The sequence below is a fragment of the Phyllostomus discolor genome, chromosome 2, assembly GCF_004126475.2.
Source record: "Phyllostomus discolor isolate MPI-MPIP mPhyDis1 chromosome 2, mPhyDis1.pri.v3, whole genome shotgun sequence".
NCBI classification, from domain to species: Eukaryota; Metazoa; Chordata; class Mammalia; order Chiroptera; family Phyllostomidae; genus Phyllostomus; species Phyllostomus discolor.
The window spans coordinates 196,886,224-196,895,602 of record NC_040904.2 but is presented as its reverse complement, the minus strand read 5'-3'; the positions used below and the strand labels follow the sequence as shown (position 1 = coordinate 196,895,602).

The window sequence follows — 9,379 nt, the reverse complement described above, 5'->3', positions numbered from 1 at the left end:
GCTGTTTTGGATTATCTACTTTTAAAAATGAATATTGTATCATAATTCCTGTCTAGTAACATGAATAATGGAAAGCTGACTATGAGGCATGCCCATAAAATAAGTATTGATGTTAACATGATTACTAAAACACAATCAGCCTGTTGGTAAAACTAAGTTGTTAAATGCTAGAATATCCCCTTCTAGACATATTTGAATTTTACTTACAAACATTGTAACATGCAAATTTCATGTTTATTTTTCATTTAAGAGAAAAAAATCATCATGCTTGATTACTTAACATATTAAATGATAATTTAAACATGCAAAATATAGAATGACAACAGGAATTTCCATATCATTATATCTAACACTGATAACTTTTGGCAAGATTTTACCATACAATAAACTGAATGAAAATTAAGATATTGTTTTCTTATTTTTCAGGACTCAATCCACTTCATGTTTTCGAAATGAAGATATACTGCTCTAAAAACAAAACCAAAACAATAAAAAACTGCCTTGCCAAAAAAATTCTTAGCAGCACGTGATATTCAACTTAAGTGGAAATACTGTAGAAAATGCTAGTTTGAGTGGACTAATTTTTTTGGTTTAATTAGAGGATAGAAATACAAAAAGGTAACATAAAAACGAAATGGTTCCTTCTGTACAATGAAAGCTCTTCTATTTTGAGAGCAGGTATCTAACCTAGTAACTTCATTTATTTTTAAGATAGTAATGAAATGCATACTAAAGTAATAGATGTCACAAAATTCATGTGCTTAAGTACAATCCTGTTTTTTTTTGGGAGGGGGGGATCCTTACTGAGTCAATTTACTCTCACTTTATACATTATTCTAGCAGTCTCAGTCACCTTGTTTTCAAGACCAAAGCAGACTAGGAGGAGTGTTGTGAGGACGGAGGAAGGCTATTGCTACAGGCACACTTAAGCAAGCAGTGACATAAACTGCAGGAATCAGAACTATTAAAAAGCCAAGACAAGTAAAGGAAAAAAGCACAGCAGAATGGAGTCATTTAGTAAAGGACATACAGATCTCAATGCCTAGTCTATCACATTATAAGTAATAACTACTATTAATAATGACCATTTTGACATCAAAAAGATTAAAATATATTTCATATACCATTTAAGAGGACAGCAATGTATATTAAGTTTTTAAAAGATTTCCTTCAAAACTTATTCCAAAAAATTTCAATGTTTAGTTTAAGCTCCATAGAAAACTGGGATATCTAGAATGACTCATTCTCCCAAAATTCAGTTACCCAGTTCTTACTAAATTAGCCATGCATGTTTAGTCTCAAACCAATAGTTCTAGAATATAAATCTTGGTGAACAGAGTTGAAGACACATTTACAGTGCTGTAAGTTTTAAGTCTGTATACTATACTAGGAACAATTAAGAACAAAATGTTTAACATTTCCCTAAGCTATACACAATGATTCACAAAAAGATGACAGTCAAATTTTCTTCTATAGCTGAATTCATTAATGGAGAGTCCTAGAAACATCAATATATAGAAACTGAATTAATACTGCAAATATATGGCAATCATATATATAATCAAATGTTCTTTAGCAAGTTCTTAGTAAAGAACTAAGAGGCAAACAAAAGTACGCTCAACAGCCAGACAAGTTCCACAAAGTCCATGCACTTTATGGACAGAAAAGCCCCTCAGCCTTCTTTCAGTCTACTTACTCTTCTTTTAGACACAATTCTAGCAAGCTTGGCAATCTGGTTTCTCAGTCCACAGCGGATTAGAAGCAGCAAATTAGGGGCCTAGTGCAGGAGGCAGGCACACAAGACAGAGCAAAAAGTGACAGCTGATTATAAGAAAAGACAGAGAAACTGTGAAAAACAGACATAACTCAGAAAGCATAGCAATACAGAACCCTGTAGTCAAGGGGCATTATAGGTGTCAGTAGCCCTGAAGGGGGAGTTTCTGATTATTGCCCCATGAGAGGAATTGATGTGATTAAAGACAACAACAAAAAAGTTAAAATTATATCCTCAATACTCTAGAAAAAGTGAAGTAGAAAGTACATTTTAGAAAATTTTCTACTAGACTGTCAAAAATATTTAATGATAAAATGGATTTGTCTCAGTTACCTGAAAAATTAACTTATACAAGTTAGCCACCTATCAATGATTACAGATGAATCAACTGGTACTACACTTAGGGCATTTCCCCGTAGTTTCTCCTCCAAAATATTTGTCACTTCACGTTCTAAAATAAAGTGAGTCGCACGTGTATGCTCTTACAAATATAACTGGGGGAACAAACCAACCTTTATGTTTTGTCTGGTTGTCGTTCATGGCGTGACACCTCCTTTAGTTCAAATCATGAGTTGGCTGAGCTATACCAAGTCTTATGGTATTTAGTTCTTGGTTCCTTATTTTGTTTAGGTATAGAAACTGTATACTATGAGTAAACCAAATCAATTGAACTTTTCTTCCTACATGATTTCTAATAATTTATTGAAATAGTTCATATTTTACATTACTGGTGGCATATGCGTCACCAGAGTGAAATGTCTTCCAGGATCCCTCTAGCACTCTATTGGTTTATAATTCTGTGAAATGTATCAGAATTTGACTCTTTTTATGCTTTAACAATAAAAGCTGTAACACTTTTATTATGTGAATCAGAATGTGACTTCTTTTTAAGAGAATTGAGTTTTAAATTTTTGACCTATTTTACTACCATTTTTATAACCAGATCTTGTTTTTCAGTCTCAAAGGTTTTACTGTTAATTATTTCTGAGAAGTCAGAAATCACAAACATCATTAAGTAATCTGGAGGATTTGGGTTTTGCTGGAAAAATATCTTGTGATGTTACCAAGTCAGCTGCACCCATAGCATTTAACTGATGGGCCTGTGATTTAAACTTAGGCTTATCCTTCTGCATTAAATCCTTAAACCAATATACTTAAGTTTCCTGACTGAGTTGTCTTAAATGTGTTACTCTTGATTTGCTTGTCTCTGGTAACTTCATAAATCAAACGAGTCAATGTATCATTTCCTAATGCAATATATTCAGATGCTGTAAGTACGATTAGATTTAATGAGGACTTAAGTCAGATAATAGAGGCAACTTGTGAAAATAAGCAGGGACCACAAATCAAAGACCAGCAAGAGTGGCACTAGACAGGCCAGATATGCAGTTTTTATGAAAGCTGAAAAAAGATAATTTAAGATAATGTATAACTGTTACCAGATTATTTATTGCCATGACTTTCCTAACTATAGACAAAAATTTCTGTCTTCAAGACTGATCTAAATAGCTTTTTTCGTGCATTCTTACATTAAGTACTAGGCTTAAAACAATAGAAAAGTTCATATTAAAAGCTGTCAGGATATTACTCCTAACAAGAATTATCCTGTCAAAATGCCACTGTAAAATTTGGAAAGCACAATTACAAACTTTTCCCACAAAATATTTTCCCTAGAGAGTTTCTTTTGGATGTGGGATGGCAGCCATTAAAATTAGTCAAAAGCCTGATAAGATAAAGTGAAATATTCTTAAAAAAGTAACAAGTAAGAATATCCGCTTACATTACATTGTCCCGTTTTATTTCTTAAGGTATTCATGGCAAGAAGTGTAAAGTCCAATACAGAGTTTCTTAGATTTTACTGGACATAACATCACCAAGGTCTTATTCCAAAATGAATGACTAAGAATTACTGGGAGGGTGGCCCCTACATCTGCATTTTAAAAACAAGACCTCCAATTTACCTTAATATAGCCCCCCCATGAAAAAACAGAACGCTGATTTCAGACTACTATGAAAGAAAATTAGGAATTTTCACAGGAACGATAGTATTTTATGTTGGAAATATTTTAAAAGATAAGAAAATTTGAAAACTACAAACATCATAAGAACATTCAATTAAAGTTCTACAATCATTATATAATGATTTCAACAACTAGAATTTTCATTGAACTAAGTAACAACTAGTGAATGAAAGAGATCAGACTGGAAGATGAGAAATTCTTGATTAAAATAAGCCTTTCAAAATTAAAAAGTATCACTTTAGACATCACTGAATAAAACTGATAAAATATTATGAAGCTATTTTTCCCAAAATGGTGCAATAAAATAAAAATTAAAAATTATTAAAATCAAATTCTTCCTGTGTAAGGTTATAGATTAAGAGAAAGATTACCAAGTTTTCTCTTAATGACTTCTTCTAAGTCCAAGGAAAAAAAGAGCTGACAAACTAAATAATTTAAAAAAGAAAGTAAACTCTAAATGGTTTTCTTATTTCTAAAGTTGTAAACCAGACCCACTCTTAGGAATTGTTCCTAAAAGCTTAGTTATGGAAAACTCACAGAATTTTTGGCAACTGGCAGAATCACTTACCGTACAAAAGATCTATACTATTCATATAAAGCAGAAACAAGTTTTTCTTCAGCATAAAAAATAAATCTCCTTACATTATTGAAAGGAAAACCCTCTGCTTCATGAAAATTTACTCCGTTGAAGTGCTACATTGCAGGAGTTCGTATGTGTTTCTTGATTCTAAAGCAATCTCAATCATGGAATTTTCTTCCTAGGGCAGCTGCATATATTGAGTTATCCCTACATTTCTCCCAAATAATGTCTATAAACTATGTCAGTACATGGGAGCTATGGGTTTCAAAAAACAATATCCCCCTGAAAGTATCACTCTTTGAAAAATGCAATCACAACACAAAACAAAACAGAAGAGACTGGACAATTTGGAAAGCAATCTCTTTCAAGAGGTAGTTTGTGAATGAAGTATTAAGGAGACAAGGATGCTTTCCAGGAAGGTGACAGGATATTTCCAGAATCTTACTCAGGAGGAGAGGGGACAGCCTCAAGTAAGAACTTAGCAGCCTGGTGGCCTGTTTACGTTAATGACACCCATCATCTCTAGACAAACTGTCAGAACTTGCTGCAAAGTTGGGGATGCGGCTTTGGATGGACCACAGGGATCCCCCTTTGACACAAGCTCTTCTAGTTGCAACAAGAAAGAAAAAGATAAGCACGCAATGATTTAAAAGGGTAATTCTTAAAATGGTACATTTTTTTTAAGTATCATTAGGAAATCTTAAAATTAACTACTGAATACACACGAACAGGGAAACGTAAGAAACATGTCATAACCCAAGTACTTTTAGAAGTGATTTTTAGTTCCAAATCCCAGTACACATCAATTGCATGAAAACTTTTTTTTTTATTTAGAACCTGTATCTTTAAGACTTGGTATAAACAAAAATAAAATACAAACAACTTGTTATTAACATAATAGCTGCAGTTATTAACTGCGAGAAAACTGTAGAAAGGAGTCACACTAAATGTTAATATTCTTGCAACAGAACTATCCCAGTCATTTTATGGTAGCAAATTCTGGCAAGAAAGGGTAAATTCATTGTTATGAAGGTATTTCAAGAATTTTCAAGGCCGATCAGTTGTGCTGTGAACAAAACAGCAGTTTATTCAAAAGAGCCCTTACCTTTCTCTCATTTTCCTAAAAGATCTGCCATACAGGTAACTACTATTTTCAGATCAGTTGTTCAAACCAGGGTTCTTCCTGTAAATTCACATCTTAGCTTTAAATATAGTAAACTTACACTCATTTTCCCTTTCCAGTGGAATATCTAGTCTTGAAGCTAAAAAACACTTTCATAAAAGGAACAATTTAAAATCCTTCATGTAAATCTTGGTTCTTACTTTTCTTCTACCTCATTTTCGTTTTCCTGTGGTAGGTGTTCCTCCTCCTCATCACCAAAAGTCTGTTCCTGCATGGTGGTAAAGGAGAGAGACCGAGCAGCCACTTCGGCAGCGAGGCCGGCGGTGAAGGTAAAGTCCGGTGACAGCTGCAGCCGCGCCAGCCTCTGCTTAATGGAGGGCTGGAGTGAGTCCCTGGGAGCTGGATGGGAAGGGGTCAGGTCACCAACACCTGCCTGCTGGGAGTCGTCTTCACTTTCCCATTGGTAACACGCTCTTTCTTCAGCTTCTTGCAGGAAGCCTTCATTTGTAGAATTGCCTTTACTTTTACCGTCTAGAGAGTTTTCACATAAATACTCAGTCCTACTACATATTTCATTGTCAGTTATGGAGGGTTTACTATTTCCTTCTTCAATATCATTTTTACCAACTTCCCCCATATCTGAATCCATTGATGGTTCTGAATTACTTATGGGTTCCACAGGGTCTACAGGAGACAAGGGTTTCAACACAGCTTTAAAGGGGAAAAAAGCAAAAAGAAAGAAAGAAAAATAATAACTAAGGACCCAAGAATAATTTAAACTTTAATTTAAACTTCCAGTAGGTTTTTTCTTATAAAGAATAAATAAAGGCTAAATAAAAGTTTCTAGTAAAATCAATATAAATTTATAAATACCGAGAATGTTTTAAGAGATAAAATATTTAAGAAATAAAATGAGATGGGGTTTTATAAAGATGAAAACACCTCATGTATTCCCTTATTTAAAATACTAAAGCAGTGGTTCTCAAGCGTGTTCTCTAAACCAAACAGCATCAGTTAGCATCACCTAGGAATCTGGTAGAAATGCAAATTCTCAGGCCCCACCCCAGACCTACTGAATTGGAAAATGTCCCATTTCCATGGGACTTCCAGTTGTGTTTTACAAGCCTCCTGCTTTGTTCTGATGCATACTAAATTTCAAGGACCACTGCATTAACAAAGAAGTAGCACGGCTTTCACTGAAAATGTGCCAGATAAAAAGCCTAAATAATCTAGATAATAACCATATTTTCTACACAGATATGTTTATAAGTTAAAACAGCATGAAAAACAAATGAAACATACAATTCAACTTACTTGCCAACCACTTAACAAGACCCTAGGAAAGTAAAGCCATAACTTCTACACATTTCGTAATGTCACAGAAAAATATATAATGAAATAAAATCTTTGTTCAAGATCAACTACAGCACAAAGCGTAATACATAAGTATAATATATATCCATACGGCAGAAGTTGTCCTTTCAAGGGAAATGGAGTTTTATTTAGCCCCTCTTGACGTTAGTAGGCAGTGGGTTGCTTGCTAGGCAGGCTCTCCTCCCAGTGTGAGGGGTTAGTACAATACAACATACATATTATGAAGCATGGCAGAAGAAAAAAAAAGTGCGTCCTGAAGATCTGGTGTTTATTTAAATGCAATTTTGTAAAACGTGTCCATTTTCAAGAAACAGATCCCTAAGCTGCAGTAACTCCACTAGAGACGCAGCAACAACAGAAAAGACTGGTCACGGCAGGTTCCAGTGCAGAATCTCCCTCTCTAATTCCATTCGGACTTTGCCCCTGCAGGCAGAGATGAACACAACTCTGGAAGACGTACTGAAAGATTTCACGGGAAAAGCATTTTATGATATCAGCAGCTTTTACTTTCACAAACTAAGTCAGCATTATTGCCTTTTCAAATGTAAACTATCAAAAGCACATACCTGAAAAAGAAACACATTTGTCTCAGTGTTCTATCTTTGTCCATATTGTCAATAGGATAATTTTAAAGACATATGAAGAAACTACTAAACAATTAAAAAAAGGGTACAAGTTTATATATAAGATGCTATTTTCAATCTTCATGTGCAGTTTTAATCTATAAATCTGCTGGTTTAAAAAATGGAACTTTTACTAGAAGTTGATTGGTTTTCCTGGTTATTGCAGATTATTCCTGATTAAATGGGGGGCAGACATAATCCATGTAATGGGTCAGCTGGCAAGTGTGTTAACACTGTGCTAGAACATAAACCCCCAGCAGTACAGAGATTTTTGTCTCTTGATTTGTGTGCTAGGGATATATAACAATAAAGTGTATTAAGAACTACTTGTTGAATAATTTGCTGAATGAATACTGTAGAGAATGCAACCCTTGTTTGAGGAGACTAATTACAGAGACACAAATAATCAAATGGAGAGAAAACAACAGTGCCTAAAACATTATACTCTCAATCTCTGATTTATGTAGGCCCACTACATGAACAAGCAGGTTACAGGAATACTTTTACTGCAGCTTCAAGGAAGACCCTAATCTCCTCCATGCTTGGCTGCTCAGGACTTGCCCTCCGTTCACTGCAGTGCCCTCTGGGGGAGGCCTGTAGTGGTCGGCCAGGTGGCAGGGCTGGAGCCGTCAGAGGGGGAGTCACAGGGGAGACTGGCGGAGAGGACAACTTGGGGAAGATAAATTTTCGGTAAAGGGATCAGCATGAATGTTTTTCACAAATAAAAACAGAAAATTTGTGGAACCATAGTCTAATTAGATAAATATAACTAGAGGAAGATCTCTATGTTAGAAATACTGTGAAATTGGATATGAAGGACTCATATGATAAAAGGCTTAAGACCAGGAAATGAAGTTAAAACAATAAAAAGGGGCACCACTGTTTTTAAGATAGAGAGCCATTATCAATATTCTGTCTCAGAAATATCTGGATAGAAGCTACCTTAGAATCTTAGAAACTATCTCTACAGACAGCTTAGACGAAAATGGCATTGAAAATGGAAGTCAGCTAAAAAGGCTATTATAATACATGAGCATAATCTCATGGAGACCTGGACTATAAAAGAGGCCAATGCGAAGAAAGAGGAAGGATAAAATCAAGAAATGTACATCTGGATAAGGGAGAATGAGAATGGTAGGGCTTCTAAGAGAAGAAAAGATAACCTTGAGGAACTTTCCAGAAGGTTTTTGAGTGGAAAAGAGAAAGGGAAAAGAAGGCAATTGATCTACATTTTCTAAAATGGAAATCCCACTCTACCTTCTTAGAAATCCATAGGAATTAATTCTTCATCTAGAAATTAGGTAGTTTAATGTTGTCAATTATTAAGCTTCCCCTCATTCCTTCCCCTGCCTCCCAGGAAGTTTAACTGAAGAAGGGTGGGAAGCAGAAACACATTGAAGGCTAATGTTAGGTGTCAGCAGTTATCCAACTCTGTCCAAATCCAGGGATGGAGACAGTGTGCACAGAGCCATCTCCTCTGCTCCCACTACTCCAGTGCTCAAATCACCGAGTGACCCTAATGATGCAGCTCAGTGGCCTAGGTCTTAATTTATGTGTTTCACGAATGAACTCAGTTATTTATTTTGTGCTTCGCTGATGTATTTATAATATCAACATAAAGAGAACAGAGTTCAGAATCTCAAATTCATGAAATTTGAAAACACTCTAATTTATTCAACTCACTGCCCATTCCGAAAACAAATTTAGTCAAACCCCCCCAAACCAAAACCTAATGAAAAGTGTGATTCCATATTCCCAATTTCATTGTATACCTACTTTAATTGATTAAGTTAATTTTATGTCTAGAAGTGATTTTATGTCTATGACTATACTTACTGATAGATCCCTTAAATTATAGCTATTAAGAATTTTTTTCCAGATTGT

General features: G+C 34.8%; 1 protein-coding gene across 8 annotated transcripts in view; it reads right to left on the bottom strand.

Annotated features, from left to right (window-relative positions):
* Window positions 1-797: 797 nt before the first annotated feature.
* The window catches only part of VEZT (vezatin, adherens junctions transmembrane protein), a 65,730-nt gene continuing 57,148 nt past the window's right edge, over window positions 798-9,379 (bottom strand). For 3 of the 8 annotated variants that reach the window (XM_028531800.2, XM_028531802.2, XM_028531801.2), the window contains one exon: window positions 798-6,209. In XM_028531800.2, the coding sequence (XP_028387601.1) occupies window positions 5,695-6,209 (515 nt within the window). In that variant the 3' untranslated portion in view covers window positions 798-5,694. Of the gene's footprint in view, window positions 7,332-7,409; window positions 7,523-9,379 lie in introns of those variants that run through there. The other 5 variants (XM_036019428.1, XM_036019430.1, XM_036019427.1 and 2 more) reach the window with 5 other exon arrangements.